At 43.2% G+C, this 22,699-nt stretch overlaps 1 protein-coding gene across 1 annotated transcript in view; it reads left to right on the top strand.

Annotated features, from left to right (window-relative positions):
* The window catches only part of LRP11 (low density lipoprotein receptor-related protein 11), a 27,363-nt gene extending 5,060 nt beyond the window's left edge, over positions 1–22,303 (top strand). Inside the window, exons 4-9 of the mRNA XM_014532121.1 lie at positions 3,081–3,238; positions 6,349–6,490; positions 7,951–8,076; positions 9,124–9,324; positions 14,201–14,296; positions 20,569–22,303. Of these exons, the coding sequence (XP_014387607.1) occupies positions 3,081–3,238; positions 6,349–6,490; positions 7,951–8,076; positions 9,124–9,324; positions 14,201–14,296; positions 20,569–20,723 (878 nt within the window). The 3' untranslated portion in view covers positions 20,724–22,303. The remainder of the gene's footprint in view (positions 1–3,080; positions 3,239–6,348; positions 6,491–7,950; positions 8,077–9,123; positions 9,325–14,200; positions 14,297–20,568) is intronic.
* Positions 22,304–22,699: the final 396 nt, after the last annotated feature.

Genomic DNA, 22,699 nt, shown 5'->3' with positions numbered 1-22,699 from the left:
CACTGGAGGAGGCGGGGGCCAGAGCGCTGGGGCCCTGCTGTCCTTGCACCTGTTGGGTGGCTGCCCCTGGCCGACCCGCCTAGGCAGGACCGCTGGGCACTCCCCAGCCAGGAAACTCCTTGTTCCAAGGTGCACGCGTCTGGAAGGGTGGCTTTCATTTCTCAGCCTTAGAGGTGGTTTCGGAAAAATACCAGCAGATTAAGCAGAGCTAGGCACCAGCACATTGAGCAGAAGCAGGCACGGTGGGCTGCTTCTGTAATTTTTCTGGGCTTCGGGATAGAGGCTGATCTGGGAGAGGATTCACGGAAATGCAATTTAAAGGAGAAAAGCTCAGAGGCAAAAAAAAAATTTTTTTACCCAGAATATCTAAACCTCTTTTTGAGTCTGACCTCACTTTTGAATCTTGACTAGAAGGCCCTACTAATTTCTCAGCCTCAGCTCTATCATTTGCACCCGCACAGTATTGATTCATATTCCAGAACCTCTTGTCGTTAAGGCTCTGTTTACAGCATTGTTGTAAATCAGATGAGTGAACAGTATTATTGTTCTTTAAATAAAATGCCACCTTGATATGCTCCCTCAAAATTGGTGTGTCTTGCCAAGTATGTTTAGTTTGCAAAAGAAATCAATGTTACCATAGTACTTAACATTGGTTTATTACATTTTTATGACACAAGTTCAAAATTACATTTATCTTGTTCTTTCTCCGCAAGTCAAATATTTTTAAGTGGCATGAACCTTTCCTCTTCTTATCATTTGTTTATTTTAAGGCCTGTTTCTGGGTAGATAAGCTCTGGCTCATTTTAAAATACGTTGTACAATGTGATTTGCCTGGACTTGAACTGAGGGGACAATGTCTCTGTTATTTCAAATATAACAGTGATCAATTTAGAGGCTATGAGGACTTCACATCTCATAGCTAAATCACCTAAATGATTCAAAAATGACCTTTTTTTCCTTCCAGGAAGGCATGATTAATTAGTTTTATAATATGTGGGGTATTTCAGCACTTCCCTGATTCTTCCATCTGAAATCTTTGGGGTTAAATCTTTGCGGGTTTAAAATCTGTATATCATTAGCATCCATTGCTATTTATAGCATATAGTTATATTTCAGTTTGTCTACTTAAAAATAGTATTTTAAGATAAATTTCAATGCATTTGGCTGCTAACCCTAAGGTCTTACTGCTGAACGATATGATGCGTTCCAGAATTGTAACGTGGTAAACCATTGTATGGAAAGCAATGAACCTTCCAGAACCAAAGAAGAGTTCTCTGTAAATCTCCCTGAAAGGGCCCATTGGTAATGCAGTTGTCACCTCTCTCCTTACCTGGGAGAAGCAGAATAAAGACATCAGGCGTGGATCTGAGTTACAAGTCCTCATTGTTTTAAGTGACTATAAAAATGGGACTCATTATGTTCTCAGTAGACATTTGTGCCCTTTGGCAATATCAAGTGTGCGTGTTCCTTGCAACATGCTCATTAGAAAAGGCAAGGCCTCTCCCCCTGCGGTGGCAGCAGCATTCTCATTCAGAAAAGTCAGAGCTCAGGGAGCTGCAGTCCCTCACATAAGCCCCCTGTTTCTGGGCCGTAAGAGGATCACCAGATGAGAAGATAGGGCTGGATAGGTGGGTCTATGAACATCCTGGGAGGAATGGCAACTTGGGGGCTTTTCTGATTAGCATTCCAGAAGAATCTTTCTAGCTGCCATGTGTTGAGTGACTACTCATGGCTGCCTCTTGGGGAACTGCTAGGACTGCAGCCATCTTCACACCTCAGGCACCGGAACCTCTAGGACCCTCAGAAGTTTGCTTAGGAGACAACTTTGGCCACAGAGGAAGAAAGACAGTATCTTCCACAATCATTCAGACTAAGTTAAGGAGGAACAAGTCTAGGGCAGCCTTTGGATCAGAGCTTTGGCCCTGGAGGACAGAGCAAATAGTAGATGCCTTTGGGTAAGCTTACTAATGAGAAGCTGGTTTGGCTCAGTGGAGAGAGCCTCAGCCTGCAGGCTGAAGGGTTGCTGGTTCAATTCCCATCAAGGGCACATGTCTCTGGTTGTGGGCTCGATCCCCAGTAGAGGGCGGGCAGGAGGCAGCTGATCAATGATTCTCTCTCATCATGATGTTTCTATCTCTCTCTCCCTTCCTCTCTGAAATCAATAAAAAAATTTTTATAAAAGAAGCTTAAATCAAGTAACATATTCACAACTCTGCTCTTAGAAATGCAACTTCTCCCATCAGTCTTCACTGAAGCCGTCCTCAGTTAAGGATTACTATTTAAGCGAGTAAGGGTGTCCTCAAAAAATGTATACACACTTTAATAGCTGATAGATCCGTTTTGAAAATGAAATGTATTTCCATACGCACTGGCTTCATAATTATTCAAAGTGTGTGTATACATTTTGGGGGAGACACCCTATGTAAGTAGCCTTAAATTATTTAGTTCCATTCTAGATCGCAGGTAAATACATACTTGTTTTGCTATTAGGGAACAACTCAGAAACTCTGTGCTGGCTCCTGTTGTAAAAAATTAGTTATTAGAAGCTGTGAATTTCCTAGGTGAAAAATTATAACATTTTATGTGAGCTTTATTTTGTATGGATCCAAGAACTTGCCTTAACTTTCCAAATTTTGCACCCATTGAACACTTTATGTCACTCCTGTTTTAAAAACTTGCGAATAAGAACCTCTATATCAGAGGTGAATTTGTGTGTGTTTTTAAGGTTTATTTCAAGAATGTTTAAAATTAATTCATTTAACAACTTTGAACATAGGTCATTTATAAATTAAGTGAAAATTTCAGACTAGAGAATAAAACTACCGATTTATACATTGGAGGGCCTAGTTCACTGTTCTGCTTATATTACAGCCAAATTCCAGATTCATAACTTGTTGCTGTCTTATTTATTATGTAAAGGGAATGCAATGAAAATCGATAAAAAATAACTTTCAGATGCTATATATATTTTCTTAGCAGTTCTTTGTTGAACTAAATCTCTTGTAGCAAACGAGAGGCCTCTTAATTAAAATTAGAAAAACTGGGGCATCATCTCTCCTGTGAATTCTTTTCTTTCACAGAAAAAGATGAGCCCCCACTTAGCAAGGCCGGAGACGATGTGGTTCTGCGTCTGCCCACAGACGGGCTGGTTTTGGACGGCCGCGAGAGCACAGACGACCACGCCATCGTCCAGTACGAGTGGACACTGCTGCAGGGTGACCCGTCAGTGGACATGAAGGTAATCATGTCATCGTTGTCATGAAAACTGATGTTTCAGGGAAGTGGTCTTTGGTCATGTCCTTCCACTTATGCTCCCCAAATGTCTTTGAGCCAGCAGGAGAGGTATAAAATGGAGAACGTGTAAAAGTGAGAGTCCAAAAAATGGTTCGGTCTATAAATGTACTTCTCTACTGAGTAAACAGTGCTCCTGGTCCTTTGTTTTGAAACTGGCTTTGCTCTTGCTGCTTTTTTGCTGGCTTCACCAGAATACCAAAAACCTCCGAGGAAAAAAGACTCCTGCTTTGTTCTAATGACTCAGATTACTGTTTACAATTTTTTATTTCTTCTTTTCTTAGTTCAAGATCCAGGTAGAGAATTTGAAAATTACAAAGGGGTATAAAGAGGAAAATAACAGCAGAACGAGCCCATTCTTCACCTGATCCAGAAAGCAAACATTTAACCTAGCAGTTTGGGCCTGTTTGAGACAGTGAGTGACAATGAGTGACTAAGTCAGGTGCTCCACCCTGATTGTCATCAGGCTGGTCTGGGCCCAGCTGCAATTGCTAAGGTGGGATTGAGCTCTGTGTCAGCAGCTGCAGGCAGTACACAGTACTTCCTGGCTTGCGCAGATAAACTTCCCCCAAACCACTCACAGCGGTTCTCAAGCTGAGGGGTTGAGTTAGAGGAAGTGGGGGAAATCTGTGTTGGTTTGCTAGGGCTGCCACAGCAAAGTAACCCAGACTGCTTGGGTTAAACAACCTATGTTTATGTCCTCACAGTTCTGGAGGGGAGAAGTCCAAGGTCAAGGTTCCAACAGGGGTGGTTTCTTCTAAGGCCTCTAGTTTCTTCTTGGCTTATGGTTGACTCTGTTTTCCTTCCTGTGTCTTCACATGGTGTCCCCTCTGTGGGGAGCCACTGATTTGTATTCTATTGAGATTGAAACAAAAACAATCACCTGGTCTCTCAAGACTGATTTACATACACTGATTTACTCGGTGGTTATGCCGTCTTAGAATTGGGATGGGCCCTTATTCCACACGGTACCCAGCCTCCCATCATATTCCATCAGAGCCCCTTCTGCGACATACCTTCCAGAGGGCTCCCACTATCTGCCTAGCTATTCCCAGATATGCACGCTCTGGCCCATGCTCACTACTTCGCCTCAGCTCCTCTGGCGTCTTTAATCAGCTGTAATTATTGGGCACATAGGATATGCCTCCCTGTTACTTCTGTGTATTGTACTGGATATCCTCTTTGGAAAAGCACTGGACACATCTTTCTTTATTCTTAAGAGTCCCTTAACTCTTTGGGGAAAAAAATGAATGTCACCACTTGGAATGCTTTCCTCAGAACGCAGTACTCCCCCTTCTTTCAGATGAATTGATTTCCAGACAACCCACCACCCAGCCTCTTCTGGATTTTCTGACTCATCCACACGCTTCTTAAAACCTGGCACCCCTTTTTGAACCCCGTATGTCACCTGAAGATGTGTGTATCTTCCTGACACAGCTGTCAGCTCCTGTGATCCAGACATTGTCTCTACTTCTATTACTGAAGCTTAATTTACATAAGCTGCTTTAGTAGCTGCATCACAGGCATGTGGAGTTTTCCATTGGCAGGATTACCTGAGAGCTGTTTCATCTTTTACATGAACTGCTGCCCTGGTGGCCTCCCCACCTTGTTTGTGTAATTGATTGATTGAACCTGAGTGCAGGACCTTATATTTATCCTTTTTACATCTCAATAGAAATAGCCTAACCAGTGTGGCTCAGTGGTTGAGTGTTGAGCTATGAGCCAGGAGGTCACGGTTGAATTCCCAGTCAGGGCACATGCTAAGTTCCAGTGCCCCCAGGATGCTGAAGGTCATTACCCAGGTCTGGATGCAGGCCTGGTGTTTCCCGCATTGGAAAGGGGGGACCTGGGAAGGCATCACAGCCCAGGGACAGGGGATGCTCTGTCCTCCACCCTGAGTTGGAGAAGGCTTCCCGCACACTGCAGGCCCACAGTTTTAGTCTGACACTGGTGTGCCGAGAGTTGACCCCAGAGGCCCAGCAACTCACTCACCTTCACAGAGAGCTCTGGCCCAGCCTGGTGACCACAGTGAATAGACGCCCACGAGGGTGATCAGCAGGGAATTGTTAGGGGAACTCGGACACAGAAACAGAAGCCCGGGAAGTAGGGAGTTCAGAAGACAGGAGTGGCCAACAATGTTACATACAGTAAGGGGGCCGGTTTTATTTTTGGAAGAAAAAAAAAAGACAAGAGGAATAAGTATTGTTGACCTCGATGCTAGGTAACCCTTACAAGGTCAGTTAGCGAGTTTTACCAGCACAGTGCCTGGGGAATGGTGGAGAAAGAAGCCAGATGGGTAGGACAAACAATCAATGGAAAATGAGCAAATGAAACAGCATGTGCTACATGGACAGCCTTTTCAAAAAGTTGAGTTGAACTGAAAAGGAAATAACAGTGTGGCTGGAGAAGATCTGGGGAGTTTTTATTTCTCGTTGTTTTGTTTGTTAGGTCAAGAGAAACTTGAGCTTCATAATAGCAGTGAGGTCTTAGAAGGAAAGGGGTCAAGTACTAGATGATGGGTGGAGTGTGAGACGGAGACAGGTCACCTAATGACTGGAGGTGGAAGGAAAGGGGTCAAGGACTAGATGGAGGGTGGAGTGTGAGATGGAGACAGGTCACCTAATGACTGGAGAAAAGGAGGTGACGGTGGTACAGGGACGGGTGCCGTGGCAGTGAATGGAGGAGCCGTGATTATAACCTTACTTATGGTCCTAATTTTCTTCTGGAAGTAGAGGGGGTCTCCTGCTGAGAAGGAGGGACTGGCTGTTGGGTGTGGAGCTGGGAAGAGGCGCAGGTTTGGAACAGTGGCTGTTGAGGACAAGTGAAGGATTGTCAGTCGAGGGTATTGTCAGTCCAGATAGCATTGGGAACTGGGAATTCAAAGGAGGGCCAACCTGCCAGAATGGGGTATGACTTAGTATTCCGCAGCCTTGGGCGGGGAATGGGGAGGCAGGTCATGGGGCTGCTACGAGGAGGACACTGCTTTCCAGTTGAGGGCGACGCTGGGCTCCGCCTCACATCTCTAACCAAATGTGATGCTTCCTGTTCCGGTGGCAGGTGCCTCAGCCAGGGACGCTGAAGCTGTCCCACCTGCAGGAAGGACAGTACACCTTTCAGCTCACCGTGACGGACACTGCGGGGCAGAGGAGCGCCGACAACGTCTCGGTGACCGTGCTGCCCCCGGCCTTCCCCACGCGAGGTGAGGAGGAAGTTTTTCCCTGGAATTCACAGGGGCCACGGAACCCAGACTGTGTACAGAGGGTGGGATCAGAGTGACATTTTATATTCTAACTACGCATTCCATGGGCTCTTCCGTTTTATTTTTGGGTCTTGTTGACTGAGAGAGTCTCTACTAAAAATGTGATCACAAAAGTAGCTCCTTTATGCTTCGGGCCAGCAACACCGCTGGACTGAGGTGGGAATAGACTGTGAGAGCCGTGGGACCCGGAGCGGCTCCATCCTTTCTTTACTGGATTTCATAAAAGACAATCGTGAGGCTTTTCCAGGAGAGGATCTAGTTTAAAGGTGTGTGGCCTGTCTGATGTGTATGCTCAGTAGTTCAGCAAGGAGTACATTGAAGACAAATCAGCCCTAGCCGGTTTGGCTCAGTGGCTAGAGCGTCAGTCCTCAGACTGAAGGGTCCCGGGTTCGATTTTGGCCAAGGGTACGTCCTTTGGTTGCAGGCTTCTAGCCTGAAATCTTTCGTCTGCATTCCCAGTGTCAGGAAGCCCCCCAGTTGTTATGTAGCTGAGTCTAGTAGAGTGGGCTTACTCTGGAGTGGGGAAATGCCTTTTAGGGAAATACATTGTAGCTCCTATGAATTGTACTGCAGATTAAAAACTCCTAAGAGCTCCAAAAAGGAAACAATTTCATTACTTAGAGAAGAAAAATTCATACCAGCCAGTACCTAAAGATTCTGTTTATTCTTTACAGCACCAAGGAGGTATGGTGGTCAACAAATAGGGGGAAGCCCCCCAGTTGTTATGTAGCTGAGTCTAGTAGAGTGGGCTTACTCTGGAGTGGGGAAATGCCTTTTAGGGAAATACATTGTAGCTCCTATGAATTGTACTGCAGATTAAAAACTCCTAAGAGCTCCAAAAAGGAGACAATTTCATTATTTAGAGAAGAAAAATTCATACCAGCCAGTATCTTAAGATTCTGTTTATTCTTTATAGCACCAAGGAGGTATGGTAGTCAACAAATAGGGTTCAGTAGTAAAAAGTTAATCTCAGTAAAAATCATTGCTTAGGAAATGAGAATATAAGACACAGCCTGTGTAAAATGGTGTACCGGATTCAACGGTCAGCCACCCACATGCCATGGACGGTTGGGGCTGACCAAGAAGGTGGTGGGATGAAGGAACTAACGCAGAGTGAGGCCCGAGTGAGGAGGCCCAGGTCAGGGTGGGGAGGACCAGAGCTGCTTCCTCTCTCGTCTCACCTCGTGGCAATGTCGGCGTGGAGAAGAGCCCTAAAGTGAAGCCCGGGTGATTCCCGAGAACTAAGTCAGGGGCCTCTTGCTCCAGCTCCAACTGTTAGGTGCTTCCTCATCTGTATCTCTTCACCCACATGCATTTCATCACACGATGAGTCTCTGTTCATCCTGAGGTGGAAGGCAGCTCTCCTGCAGTCCTGTGACTGGAGTCTTGTCTATGAACAGGATGCTCAAAGGTTTGCTCACGCCACCACTTCTTTTGTGACGACGGCTGTTGCATTGACATCACACTGGCTTGTGATGGAGTCGAGCAGTGTCCTGATGGATCTGATGAAGCTTTCTGTCAAAACTGTGAGTCGGCTGCGTGGCCTGTTGGGGCAGAAGGGATGACTGTATCCTCTTGATTATATGCAAGTCAATACAGGCAGTCCTCGGGTTACGTCAGACTCGATGTATGTCATTTTGTGGTTACGTCGCCATCTCCCATTTATTTATAAGAAAAAAAGTTCCGTCATTTCGATGTATGTACATATATGCTTTATGTTTTTTATTATTTAACACAGGTAAAGGTCAGGAATTGTTCTCTTATTTACCACAGGTAAAGGTCAGGAATTGTTATCTTTTAAAATTTTTTTGCTGTTTCACTTCATTACTGCTGTGTCTGTGCTCCATGTGAGTGACGTGTAGGTGCTTATGTAGGTGGGTTCCGACTTACGGCGAAAATCGAGTTACATCGCGCCGTAGGAACGGATCACCCACGTAACCCGAGGACCTACTGAATAGCTCTTTTTCCGCCCGGTTTCAGGTATTACTTGATGTGAACAGGCTTTGCCTTAAATGAAGGAGCATTTATTGAGTCTCTCATGCTAGTTACAAAGGTCAGAGAGCTTATATTGCTTACCTTTTTCAGAAATTGTCCGCACTTTTCCAAAAGATTCTTCACCATCCGAAAAATGCTCTATCATATATGCTTTTTAAAGAACTGAAGTGAGTTAACATTTTGTTTGGATACATTTTTTAGAAAATGCATGACAGACTGTGGTGTGGCTAAGTCATCTGCAAAGCAGTCGCATGTCGTATGCACACACATGACCCACAGGAAAGAAGAAAAGCTGCAGAAAGTTAATCAAGTGTTGGTTTGAGGAAGGATGAGGAATCTCACAAGGTTTAAAAGTTTTCTCTCTGTCAATTTATATGTGACAGAAAGTTAATTACTAGAAGAGAGATCACTCATTTGAAAACGAGAGAGAGGTTTTTATGAGCCTGTGACATGTCTTAACTGGATACGTTATTATTCCCAAATACCCATGACTTCAAATCTACTGCAGATTTAGGGGTTTTAGTTAAAGCTCAGAAAAGAAGCCCAATAAACAACTAACTAGCTCTCACCCGCTTCAGTGAGCCTTGACCGGAAGACGGAGACTCACACGGTGACTGCCCAGCCTAGAACCATAGCAGCGAGCGAAGATGCAGCAGGGCACTTCTTGGAGAAGTCTCAGAAAGCCGCTGCCCCCCACCCGCCACCGGCGTTACCAGACACGGAGAGGAATCATTCCACCTCCTGGGGACCAAAGATTCAAACTGACCCCGTGATGCCAGGTAAGGGCTTGAGACAGGTTCTCCACAAGGAGCTTTGATTTCTATGAGGACACTTGGCTCAAAATTAAGGTTATATTTGGAGAGTGATAAGGAACTATCTTAAAAGAAAGAGGAGCATTACAATGAAGAATTTGGCCAAAAGAAAAAATAAAACCTCCCATTTGCACTGATTAGTTTTTATAGTAAGAAACACCTACTAAATACAAGCATACATTCATACCTGGATACACACTCCAGAGGTATCAATAATCAATACATTTATTTGTAAATAAATTAGAGATAGAAACACTTATATTCCGGCAACTAATGCCCTAAGTGTTAAATTTGCGGTTATTTTGAGATGAAGCTGTATAATCCCAATATATTCATGTAAATCCTCCTCACACTAAGCAAGTGAAAGTGAAGGAAGTAATATGTCATTTTGAAATGGTTGCATGTGCTGGTGATTCAGTGTTATGCCTCTAATTTAACTAAATCTGTAACTTTTAATTTTTAAAATAAGGCTAATAAGATTTTTAAATGCATCCACACTGCTGAAGCATTATAGGATTATATCATTTTAAATTAATTTTTACTCATTTATATGTGTACCATTGTATAATATGAGAAAAATAGACTATCACATTTATGTATGCTTTTGTGAATATCTTTTCCATACTCAAACTCTGCATACATTAAACTGAAATAACCTATCACTAGTTTAATAACTTCTTTGGGACAATTTCTTGTTCATTGCAGAAGGTACAAAAGATGCAAATAAGAAAAAAGGAAATGACTTAAAATATCAGCCTTTATTGAAAACAAATGTTAATGTTTTGGTATATTTGTTTCCAATATTTTGATTATCTACTTTGTGGATTTTATTTATTTATTTTTTAAATATATTTTATTGATTTTTTACAGAGAGGAAGGGAGAGAGATAGAGAGTCAGAAACATTGATGAGAGAGAAACATCAATCAGCTGCCTCCCGCACATCTCCCACCGGGGATTGTGCCTGCAACCCAGGTACATGCCCTTGACCGGAATCGAACCTGGGACCCTTCAGTCCGCAGGCCGACGCTCTATCCACTGAGCCAAACCGGTTTCGGCTACTTTGTGGATTTTAAATGCTTCCATACAAATATGTTTGCAAAAATTCCATAGGGGGCCTTTCTTTTTCTTTTTAAATACATTTTTATTGATTTCAGAGAGGAAGGGAGAAGGAGAGAGAGAAACATCAATGATGACAGAGAATCATTGATTCGGGTATGTGCCCTGATGGGGAATTGAACCATGACCTCCTGATTCATAGGTCTACGCTCAACCACTGAGCCATGCTGGCAGGGCCTCTTGCTTTGACAGTTTAGGTTGTGCCCTTCACAGATGCCTGCTTTGGTCAATTCCTTGTTAATACTGCCACCTAATGGGCAAATCAGTCACTTCAGCCCTGCCTTGGAATTTTAGTCGTTTTCTCTACATGGAAAAGACAGCCACCTAAGAAACAGTCAAGGGAGACCAGGTGTTTTTGGCAGGAGGAATGAGGAGCTGATGGAGAGAAGTGAGTTTTCAGAGACCTGGATAGAGGAACTCCTGCTACTTACTGTGTTAGAGAGGCCCACGTGAAAGCAGTTCCTCATCAGTTACTAAGGGATTTCAACCAGATGCCTAAGGCCCCATCCAGCACTGAGAGCCTGTTTCAGGGATGTTAAGTAGCCTGACGTTCATACAGAACTTCATTGGCCCAAATCTGTGCTAGATTGCTCGGTGATCCTGTCACTGGGGACCCTTAGAGCTTAGGAGAAAAAGCAAAAGTACATGCCTGGGGAAAGGGTGGCATGGCATGCTCAAGAAGGAGCAAACAGCGGGTCCTTGGTCTTAACGGTTTTTAGTCTGTTGTCTAAAGGCGGGAGTTTTAGCCTGGCTGGTGTGACTCAGTGGTTGAGCATCAGCCCATGAACCAGCAGGTAGTCACGGTTCAATTCCTGGTCAGGGCACATGCCTGGGTTTCAGGCTCAATCCCCAGTAGGGGGCATGTAGGAGGCAGCAATCAATGAGTCTCTCTCATCATTGATGTTTCTCTCTCCTTCTCCCTCTCCCTTTCTCTCTAAAATCAATAAAGTCCTATTTTTTTTTAAAAAAAACAGTAGTAAAAAAAATAAAGGCAGGAGTTTTAGGATAGGTCACAGGGGAGGGTCTCAACAGAATATTCAACAGCTTTCCGGGTGTGACTTTTCATATGCTGATGCATCAAGATGAGTGTATAGGGGAGTTGGGGATCATTCCCTGGTCAGCTTCACTGCTGTCTTTACTTTTATCTTGGGTTTGTCTGGCTCTTCTTTTGTTGTTGTTATTTGTTCCCTTGACTGTATCCGTTCTGAGGTTTGGCTGGCACTAGTGGCACCCACTGGGCCTCCGTTATCTATCTCCCGGACCAGGTGATTTAAGCTACCTGCTTGCTGGTTGGGAAGGAGAGGTGTAAACCATCTGCTCCTAATTGTTCTTGGTTAGGGAAGATAAGATCTTGTGTTATTAGCAGGCTGTTAATTGCTTGGCCTTGTTTAACTGCTTGTCTCAGTTCCCTCATTCCACCTGCCAAGGAATTTCCTAGCTTCTTTTTTTTTTTTTTAAATATATTTTATTGATTTTTTACAGAGAGGAAGGGAGAGAGATAGAGAGTTAGAAACATCGGTGAGAGAGAAACATCGATCAGCTGCCTCCTGCACATCTCCTACTGGGGATGTGCCCGCAACCTAGGTACATGCCCTTGACCGGAATCGAACCTGGGACCCTTCAGTCCGCAAGCCGACGCTCTATCCACTGAGCCAAACCGGTTTCGGCATAGCTTCTTACTGTGTTCCCAGCGCCGCCTTCTGGGGAGTGAGGACTCAGCCTCAGAATCATTTTGAAAATAATGTTGCCACCCAGTTTGAGATATATTTGCAACCTCTGTTTCAGATATGAAGCCTTTGCCTTGGGCTATGAAGATGTAAGGAATGAAGTTTCAGAGATGAAGAGAGAGTAGATATTCAGTTATTTATAATATATATTGTTTTTTTCCTAATTATTAAAGTGATATGCATTTATAGTAGAAAATTTGGAGAATACAGAAAAAATTTTAAATCATGTAGCAAAGCTCACTGTTAACATTGTTACATTTTCTTCTGGTTACTTTTATTTATACACATCTGCACGCACATTTACTTTTAACAACATTAGGATATTTTTACAAAGTTTATTTTTCTTATGAGCATTTTTATGTGTTACTAACTATCCATCAAAAACACAACGTTTGAAAATACAGGGCCAAAGAAATGGGCAGAGTAGAACTTTGGAAGTGTCGGAGAGGCCCTCACAGCACGTGGCGTTCATTTAGACAACAGCCTTCTCCCCAGCTTCCAATTCTATGTGCGTTGAAATGATGTTATATTTTAAATGATGTTATAGATTTAAAAATACATTATTGCTCATGACTTATGCCTGTTCTACAAGAATCAACAGCTAGTACAAGAAATATGAACCAGTTAAATGTTCTGCTGCCTCCTTCCCCCATACACGTTTAACTCATTTTAGACATACTGAATCAATACCAAGGTTAATGCTAGTAATATAGTACAGAAAGTAGGAGAGGCGGTCTTTCATCTATCACATTGGTAGAGGTGGAAAAGTGTAATAATTAATGCTTGAACGAGTACAGAGAAGCAAGTCTCATGCACTTTGGGTGGAATTAACTTTACAATTTTCTACTATCCAGATGACTTGTGATCCTTAGTAAATTCATGTATTTTTCTTAGTACAAATTACCAAATAAATGCATCTAGTCCCTTTAAATAGTCTTGTTTCAGTTGCAGGTGTCCTAAACATTTCTGTTGATGCCATATGAGTAAGGAAGCTTTAAAATGTTTGTTTCTCCATAAAATTCCTCATGTCAGCTGATCATTTCTAATTTACAGACATTAAGCCTTGTATTTCCCAAAAATCACACTTGAAATCACACCAGTGTGAGGGTAACGTTACTAACTCATTATTATATTGTCAATGTAACAAGCACACAAATGCTATAAATTACTAGAGAGGAAATGATAGAATGGACCGGCCATTGCTCATTAGGAGCACCTGGGATAAAAATTGTAAGATTTTATCTTTCTTAATATCTCCTCTCAATAGTATACATAGGGTCAGGTGAGAAAGTGAAATAGCGCGTCCATGTGCCTTTTGTATGCTCTGTTCGTTTTTTATGAAGAAAAACCTTTCGGGACTGCGTCTGCTTTCCATTGTATGAAGTTCAGAGACTACCCTTGACTTCTCTGGCCGAGTCCCTTCCTTCCTTCTCTGAGGTGGAGGTGGGAGTCCTGGCACAATATGCTTGTTCCCCTCTCTCTGTCCAGTGGTGTTTTTTTTTGTTTGTTTTTTTTTAAAAAATATATTTTATTATTTTTTTACAGGGAGGAAGGGAGAGGAATAGAGAGTTAGAAACATCGATGAGAAAGAAACATCGATCAGCTGCCTCCTACACCCCCCCCACTGGGGATGTGCCCGCAACCAAGGTATATGCCCTTGACTGGAATCGAACCTGGGACCCCTCAGTCCGCAGGCCAACGCTTTATCCACTGAGCCAAACCTGTCGGGGCTGTCCAGTGGTTTTGTATTGGCCACACATTCTGCTGTATTAAATCGATCACATTACTTATCTAGGCACAATATGCTTGTTCCCCTCTCTCTGTCCAGTGGTTTTGTACTGGCCACACATTCTGCTGTATTAAGTCGATCACATTACTTATCCGGTGTATTGGTGATAAGCTTAGGCCTATGCTTATTAGAGAAATAGATGCTGTATATTCATGTCTTTCTTCTAAAGTTTCTGATGTACCCTCAATATGTGTTCTACTTATTTTCCAGATAGTGATTCCTCGGGGAAGAACGAAAAAGAAGAAAATTATATTTTTGAGTCAAAGAGCAATCGAGGAGGAGGGGAACACCCAGCCCCAGAAATAGGTAAATATGTGTGGCGAGCCGGCACGGCCATGGCATACTCAGCCCCAGGGCACCTTACGTGCCAAGCCAGCTCAGGCTAGAGCGCCACGGACTACTAGCCGTGTCTTTATTTTATAGACAGATTCCACCAGGCAAAGTAAGGGCGTGGTCAAGACGCTTACAACATTCTCGTAGGTTTCGATCCTACTCAGCCCCAGGGCACCTTATGTGCCGTGCCAGCTCATCCTGGTTCAGTGACCCTGAGAGGGGGCGGTGAAGGATTGAGAAAAGACAGACAAGAGAAAAGGCTGGGTCTGGGTGGGACGCTGCTCCCAGATGGAGAGACAGCGCCACGGACTACTAGCCGTGTCTTTATTTTATAGACAGATTCCACGAGGCAAAGTAAGGGCGTGGTCAAGACGTTTACAACATTCTCGTGGGTTTCGATCCTATTCAGTGTCATGCACCTGAACTCTATCAAGCCCACATCACTCAGACATGTGGGGCCACGTGTTCGGACCATAGGTTCAAGCTTACAGCTACAGCTGTTGGCTATAATTGTGCTGGGAGGGCTCTGCCCTCCAAGCTGGGACTTGCATGTGGCCATGAGAGGACTGTGCCCTCTCATTAGTCCAAGGCTTGAATCTGTCCAAACACTGTAGCTGCTCTCCACAAATATGTACCTTGAAAATTCATCGCAGAGTATAAAGATTTTTTTTAAATTCTTCACTCAGTTTTTTATTTTTTCATTATTTTTATTGATTTCAGAGAGGAATGGAGAGGGAGAGAGAAATAGAAACAGAGAGAATCATTGATCGGCTGCCTCCTGCACGTCCTGGGGATCGAGCCCACAACCCAAGCATGTGCCCTTGACCGGAGTCGAACCCAGGACCTTTCAGTCTGCAGGCTGACACTCTATCCACTGAACCAAACCGGCTAGGACGCAGAGTATAAAGATTTGCAGAATCACATACCCTCTAGTTGAGGATACCAGAAAAAACTTGAACAGCTCAAGACAAGAGCAGTGGTCTGTGGATCAGAACTGATTTCTCATCATCTCCTATATCAAGCTTCACCTTCGGGCACTTACACTAGTCATCTCACATCTTTGAACCTCAGCTTCCTCTTTAAAAGTTGATTGAACTAGATAATCACCATGGTCCCTTCCAGGTGTAACCTTCTGTGAAAAGAGTAATATTCGTGGCATTGTGGTTAAGAACAAGATGCCAGGTTCAGATCTTCCTCCACCACTGAACTTTATGACCTTGGGCAGGTTTTCTTCTCTCTCTTGATCTCTATTTCCTCCTGTGTAAGATGGAGCTAAGAACTATACTTGCCCGGAGTTGTTAGGGAGAATACATGGGACAGTAAATACAAAGCACTTAGCACAGTGCTTGGCTCATACAATGACGGTTATTATTACTGAGTTATTTGTGATACAACAAGAGTAAAGGTCTTAGAGTACCCAGTTCTCTCCAAGTGTTCTGATGCAAAGACAGAAGCCAATAGGAACAGGGAAAGTGTGTAGGAAGTAGAGGGAATATTTAGTAAGTGGAAGAAAAGTCTCTTCATTCCATAATTTTGGTTGTTTTTAACTAGAAAGAAAACACTTCCTACATAGTCCTGTAGGAAGTCAGGCTTTACTCCTAAATCCCTAAACTAACTAGTGAAAATTTAGGGGAACGAAAGACGATTCTTCAGTTGTAGATCTAAGTTGAGAAAACTTTCTTTTTCACCCTAGATTAGAATGTCTTTTGTAATATTTACACAATATTAAAGTGTGCCGAGCCGGCACGTCCATGGGTGAACCTGAGGGGGAGCGGTGAAGGATTCAGAAAAGACAGACAAGAGAAAAAAAGCTAGGTCTAGGTGGGACGCTGCCCTCTCTGATGGAGAGACAGCCCCCCGGCCTGCAAGCCGAGTCTTTATTTTATAGCCAGATCCCAGGAGGCAAAGTAAGGGTGGTTACAACGTTCCTTGGGTTTCGAATCTACTCAATTACATGCACCTGATCAAGCTTTGTTTACTTGCAGCACCTCCCGCAGCCCATATCACTCAGCCAACGTGGGGCCACAGGTTCGGACTATAAGGTCAAGCTTACAACTATAGCCTTTGGCTATAATCGTGCTGGGACTTGCACGTGGCTTTGCCGCAAGAGGATCATGCCCTCTCATTAGTCCCAGGCTTGAACCTGTCCAAACGCTGTAGCCACTCTCCACATTAGAGTATAATTTTTTAACAATGGATGGCCAAAATATTCCAAATGTCAAACACATGGATGCTGCCCCATCTGCTGTCCTGCTGGACTCACCCTGACCCAAGGTATTTGAATAAAAAGAGCCACTCCCGGTCATATGAACAGAATACCCAGTTCGCCCCCTTAGCTGGTTTCTGAGAAAAATATCATGATGTGGTTTAACAGGGGTTAGAAGGTTTTAAATCTCAAAGAACCCAAACTAAAAACATTGAAGAAATACTTAAAAGTCCATAAGAATTTTCTGTATTCTAGCAAGCACTTTCTGGGAGATTTCATTTTCCTTGTCATCAAAGCAGTAAACAGGAATCAGATTTGACAGTTCAGCAGCCTCCTATCTGACTTAGCCCATAGAAAATCCCCCTAGATTGTATGTGTTTTACTGTACCCTGTAGCCTAAACACTGGAGCTCATCCTTAAGGGCAGCCTTTAATCATTTTCTTGCCTGAACAAGAGGTTGGTCCTTCTCTCCTTTGTCCCATTCCTTTGTAACATTTCTAACCTTCGTGGCTAGTACTGGAAGACGCAGGGAGTGGGGGGAGGGGGAACCGACACCTTCATGGGCCTTGGCTGTTTCAAAACTGCCTTCTTCAGGGTGGCCATTAGGAAATTCTAGTGGCCAAAGCTCAACCGTCACGTGGAGAAATTCTGCAGTGATTAGAGAGTCCTGCAGAGGGGCTGTTGTGTGTGGAATGTATGAGCCAGCTCTAGAGTCAATGCTAGACCGTTGGTTTATCACAGATTTTTATCTTTCACAATTCTCTACGGAATACCAGCCTTTGTTTGGTACCCAACAGTCACTACCACAACTTCCACATCCCCTCCTCCTGTGCCAGACACTCCCAGACAAAATCTTCTTCAGTTGAAATGCCATTAGTATGTACTCAGCTCCAGGTCCTCTTGTCTTGGAGAGGAGACCACTCTACCTGGAACCAGTTTTAAGCCTGGAAAAATCAAAGCTATCAGGAGTGAACTTCCTCAGCTCCCTCCTATTGTAAGTTCTTGTCTGTTTGCACCCACCATCTCTGCCTTTCCTCTTGTACTAAAGGAGATGTTTCCTCTCCCGAGGTCAGTCTCTCCCCCAACCTTGATGTAGGCCCTTATCTTCTCAGGTACATTTCTCCATCCTGTATTAACCCTCCTGGGTTTTGTTTGTTATTTTTTATTGATTTCAGAGAGGAAGGGAGAGGGAGAGGGAGAGAGAAACATCAGTGATGAGAGAGAATCATTAATCGGCTGCCTCCTGCATGCCCCCTACTGGGGATCAAGCCTGCAACCTGGGTATGTGCCCTTGACCGGAATTGAACCTGGGACCTTTCACCGACCCGTTTTTAATGTTTCTTTATGGCTTATTCCCAACAGCTGCAGCCACATTCCGATCTCTCCCAACACAATGGTGTCCCTGGGTTTCTAACTGCTAAGCCCAGTGGCCTCCCGAGGCTTCACCTCCCCGGACCTCTCCTTAGCATCTATGCAGCTGAGCACTTTTCTCTTGACATAGTCTCTTCCTTCTGCTCTAAGACACCCTTCTGTCTTGGTTGCCCTACCATTTCTCTGACCTGTCTTTTCCTATTCTTTTGCGTTCTCTCCTTTTGTCTGCCCCCTTAAATGGTGGTGTTTCTCAGGGCCTTGTTCCCAACCTCCCTTCCTTCCTCTCTGGCAATCTCACCCACTTTCATGGCTGCAACCACCACCTTGATGCTAACGGCTCCCACATATTTAGGCCCGAATAACCCCAAACCTACTAGACAACCACCTGGGTCACCTCTAGGAATCTCAATTTGAAAATATCAAAAAATAAACATCTCAAAAATAAATAAATAAAAATAAACATCTCCCTTGCCCACCCAAAAAGACCCATCATACATCCAGGTCACTCAAGCCAAGATCCAGTGAACCAGATGCACGGACACTCCTCTTACACCTGTACTTCTTATTGCGTTTTCCCACTTAAATGTCTGTCTACCCAGACTGGAGGTCACTAGGCTATGACCTCCTCTACCTTTTGGAGCAGTACTGGACCCCAGTGGTCCTGGAGCTGCACTGCCTGGGGCTGTGTCCTAGCTTCACCACTAACCATACACTCAGCCGAGTCACTTAATTATCGGTGCCTTAGGTACCTCATTTGTAAAATGGGGATAAGAATTCTACCAACTCACGTGGTGGCTGAGAATTAGACAAGTGAAGCGAGAAAGCACTGAGGACAGTGCTGGCACGCCTCAGCAGCAGCTTATCATCGTTGATGAGCAGCGCTTAGCTCAGTGTTAGGCACCTGGCTGCTAATTAATGCAGAAAGAATGAATAAATGAAAGAAAAGGCTATAGAATCAGCTTATGCAATGGAGATTTTGCTCCTCTAGCTCCACCAGTTGGCAAGACCCTTATAGCTAAAAATAGCTCCACCATCTCATCTGAAAGACTGGGCTGACCAGAAAGTAGGTCAGACTAAAAATAAGGCCTGCGCTTGACAAAACTGATCTGCTTTTTTATATACAAGTTCGACTTTTTAAAATTCCACATGTAAATGATATCATATAGTAATAGTCTTTCTCTGTCTTATCTCACTTAGTAAATAAGCCATAGAGAGCTAATGCATGGTATAATGAATATAGACAATAATATTGTACTTTAATGATGTGATAAATATTGCTTCAGTGGCAATTATATTACAATATATAAGTGTATCACCCAACTGGCGTGGCTCAGTGGTTGAGTATCGACCTATGAACCAGGAGGTCCCGGTTTGATTCCTAGTCAGGGCACATGCCCAGGTTGTGGGCTTGATCCCCAGTAGGAGGCATGCAGGAGGCAGCTGATCAATAATTCTCTCATCATTGATGGTTTCCATCGCTCTCTCCCACTCCCTTCCTCTCTGAAATCAATAAAATATAATTTAAAAAAATATATAAATGTATTCAAGTAACAGGCTATATACCTTAAATTTATCAGTCTTTTTTCTTTTTTACACAGAGACTGATCCAGGGCATACCCTGTTCCTCCCAAACTCCTGCAAGCCTCTAAAGCAGTGGTTCTCAACCTTGGCTGCACATTAGAATCACCTGGGAATCTTTTTAAAATCCTCATTTCTGGGCCTCATCCTCCAGAGATTCTGTTTCTTGTTATGGGGTGGGGCCACAACATTAGTAACAGAGACAGAATTTTTGGAGGATGAGGCCCAGAAATGAGGATTTTAAAAAGATTCCCAGGTGATTCTAATGTGCAGCCAAGGTTGAGAACCACTGCTCTAAAGGCTGCTTCTAGTCTGGCTGTGTAGGAACAGCCCCACAGGAAAACCCTGTTTCCCTCAACTACCCTTAGCCAGAATTACACCAGCATATTTTGAAGTTAATTTTCAACCATGGTTCTACTGGCTGGAACTAGGTTCCCTGGATTTAGAAAAAATAAATAAAAATTAACATCAGGAGTTGTCCATACTTGTTTTTGGAGGGAATGATTATGTGTGAATCCATAAATGTCACCTGTTGACTGCAATGAAGTTTTCTGTGGTCACAGTGTCTACACTTGCCTGCTGACAGGGTGTCTATTACAGTGGACATGAGGCTGATCTGACTGCAACATTTGTACCCATTGATGCTATTAAATTCTGTAGGAACCTGGTAGAAAATTTGGGTATAAAGAAGTCTGGCTTTGAGACTTCAATCTGCCATGTACAAGCTATGTGTGTGCTCTTAGATCAATTAATCTCTTGGCAACTCAGTTAATCTGCAAAATGCTGGTAATGCAGGTATCTGTCTACTTAAGTGAGTTACTTAGATTAAATGAAATAGCGCATACGAAGTGCTTATCCAATCACGGACCCACCGCCAGGCTGCTGGGCCAGCGTGGCTCAGTGGTTGAGCATTGTCCCATGCATTAAGAGGTTACTGGTTCAATTCCCAATCAGGGCACATGCCCAAGTTGCAGGCTTGATCCCCAGTAGGAAGTATGCAGGAGGCAGCCGATCCGTTTCTCTCTCTCCCCCATCTCTCTGAAAATCAATAAAAACACTGGCCTACCCTCTTTACTTCCACTGTTTACAGGTGCAGTGCTGCCACTGACACTGGGCTTGGCCATCACTGTGTTGCTGCTTCTCATGGTTGCTTGCCGACTACGCCTGCTCAAACAGAAACTGAAGAAAGCTCGTCCCATTACATCTGAGGAATCTGACTACCTCATCAATGGGATGTATCTCTAATAAATGTAACTTAAGTAGCTGGGGCAAGGACGTTTCACTTGTAATTTATGCGTATACTGGGTTTTGGATATTTAGAATCTTTTTTTTAACTGGGCTAAGAAAAGTATGGAAAACCCAGAAGATTCTACAAGCCCCAAACCTTTGTTCTTATTTATTGTAGAAATATTTCCCTTTGGAATTATGTGAAATATTTTGAAATTTAGAGGAGTCCATACAGTTAAAGACTTACAATCTAATTCTGATTTATGTATGCTGTCCCTGAAAATAGAAATTTGTAGTTAGCCAAGACAGAAAATTTAGTATCTCAAGAGGTGGCCTTAGAACGGCAGTGTTAACAACTCCGTACTTTTTAGAAGCCATGGGCCCCTGGCCACCCTGTGCCACATGGTGCACGACTTCCCCTTGTTCTGTGGCCCTCCTATTGCTCACTTTACCCTTCCATAGCTCTCCCTTCTCCTCTCTCCTGCAAAACCTGTTTCTGAGAATGGACCTCAAGTGAGATGTTTCCAGCACCTCTGACATCATGTCATGTAGGTAGCTGCCTCATTAGGCTGACCTTTGGGAGGAAAAACTCGGACTGAATTACAAATAGCTCTAACATGGGCATGAAATGATACAGGAAATCGAAGTGGAAGGAGAGAACCTGGCAGGTCAAAAATTGTAACCGGCTTCGCTGAGCGCAAAGTGAGCTAGGAGGACTACAAGTACTTTCTTGCGCCTACTCCACACTGCTCAATGGTCCAGAACACAGCAGCTCATTTTTATAAAAGTCACCAGTTCTCACATTAGTCTGTATTGATGGGAGAGAAAAGTGCATTTAAATTGAAAAGCAGAATGATGAGTGGATTTCTGGGTGCCCCTTTGGTAAAAATGTCACATGTTTACATATTAGCTGGCTGTTTCATCCACTGGAATGAGTTTTTCCCATTATTTATTTAATGTTATAATGTGCAGTCAGCTAACGCCAGGCTATGTATTCTCAGAGCATAAAACAGTTTTGCACAAATTCATCTTTATAGAAAACTGGCATCTAGTTTAGCATCTCTTCTTTTAGGTTTGTTTTTTTTTGGTAGGATTTTAAAGGCAAATTATTCCCATCATCACCTAATGCCAGAATTATACATTTTCTAGAAATTATTCTTCTGAGTGGACTACAGAGTGTGATGCCTGTCTATACTCACATGATGTTCCTATTTACATAATGTGTTTGTGTTGTTGTTGTTTTTTTACCGTAAGTGGCCAATCTTTTCAAATTCTAGGACACATTTTCAGAATGAACCCGAGATAGGTTGTTCCTTTAGCAAAGAGCTTAATTTGGATTGGAGATATAACCGAAAACATTAACAAATGAGAAGTTAGTTCTAGAAAAATGGAAATTGGTTCCTTTTATTCCCTGAAAATGTCAAGCATTTTATTGAGTTTAGAACTGAGCAAAGATTTAAATTTTTCCTCAAGGACAGTTTAGAGAAATGACTGTGAATGAACTTAAGTTGTTTGTACTCGCTACGTGATGCTGTGCCCTTTGTTTTCCAAGGAAGGATGTCACTTACAGCCATACCCAATAAAATAAAAACTGTCAAGGCATGTCTTTCAGCACATCTTTTATACATGAAGAAATTAAACACAATTTAGTACTGCAACGATGTTAAAATACATGAGAAAAGATGTCCCATGTACAATAGTCTGTTAATAAATTATACTTGATTCTTAAGCCTTAACAACTTTTTAATATAATCATAAGTTGCCAATATTTACTGAGCTGTACTATCTTACCTGGGTTTAACCATACCAACCCTATTTTACAAAGAGGGAAATTAAGGATTAGAGAAGCAGAATCAAGAGCTTCAAAATACACTGCCAGATGGACTGAACAGGACTTTTTAAAGTCAACTTACCTTTTCATTATATGATTGAAAGAGTTCTGCATCTAAGACAGTTTAAAAATAATTTTAAAGGGAAAGTTGTCCACAATTTAC

The sequence above is a fragment of the Myotis brandtii genome, unplaced genomic scaffold, assembly GCF_000412655.1.
Source record: "Myotis brandtii unplaced genomic scaffold, ASM41265v1 scaffold847, whole genome shotgun sequence".
In the NCBI taxonomy this organism is placed as follows: Eukaryota; Metazoa; Chordata; class Mammalia; order Chiroptera; family Vespertilionidae; genus Myotis; species Myotis brandtii.
Note: the sequence above shows the minus strand (reverse complement) of the source record. Positions and strands in the feature narration are given on the sequence as shown.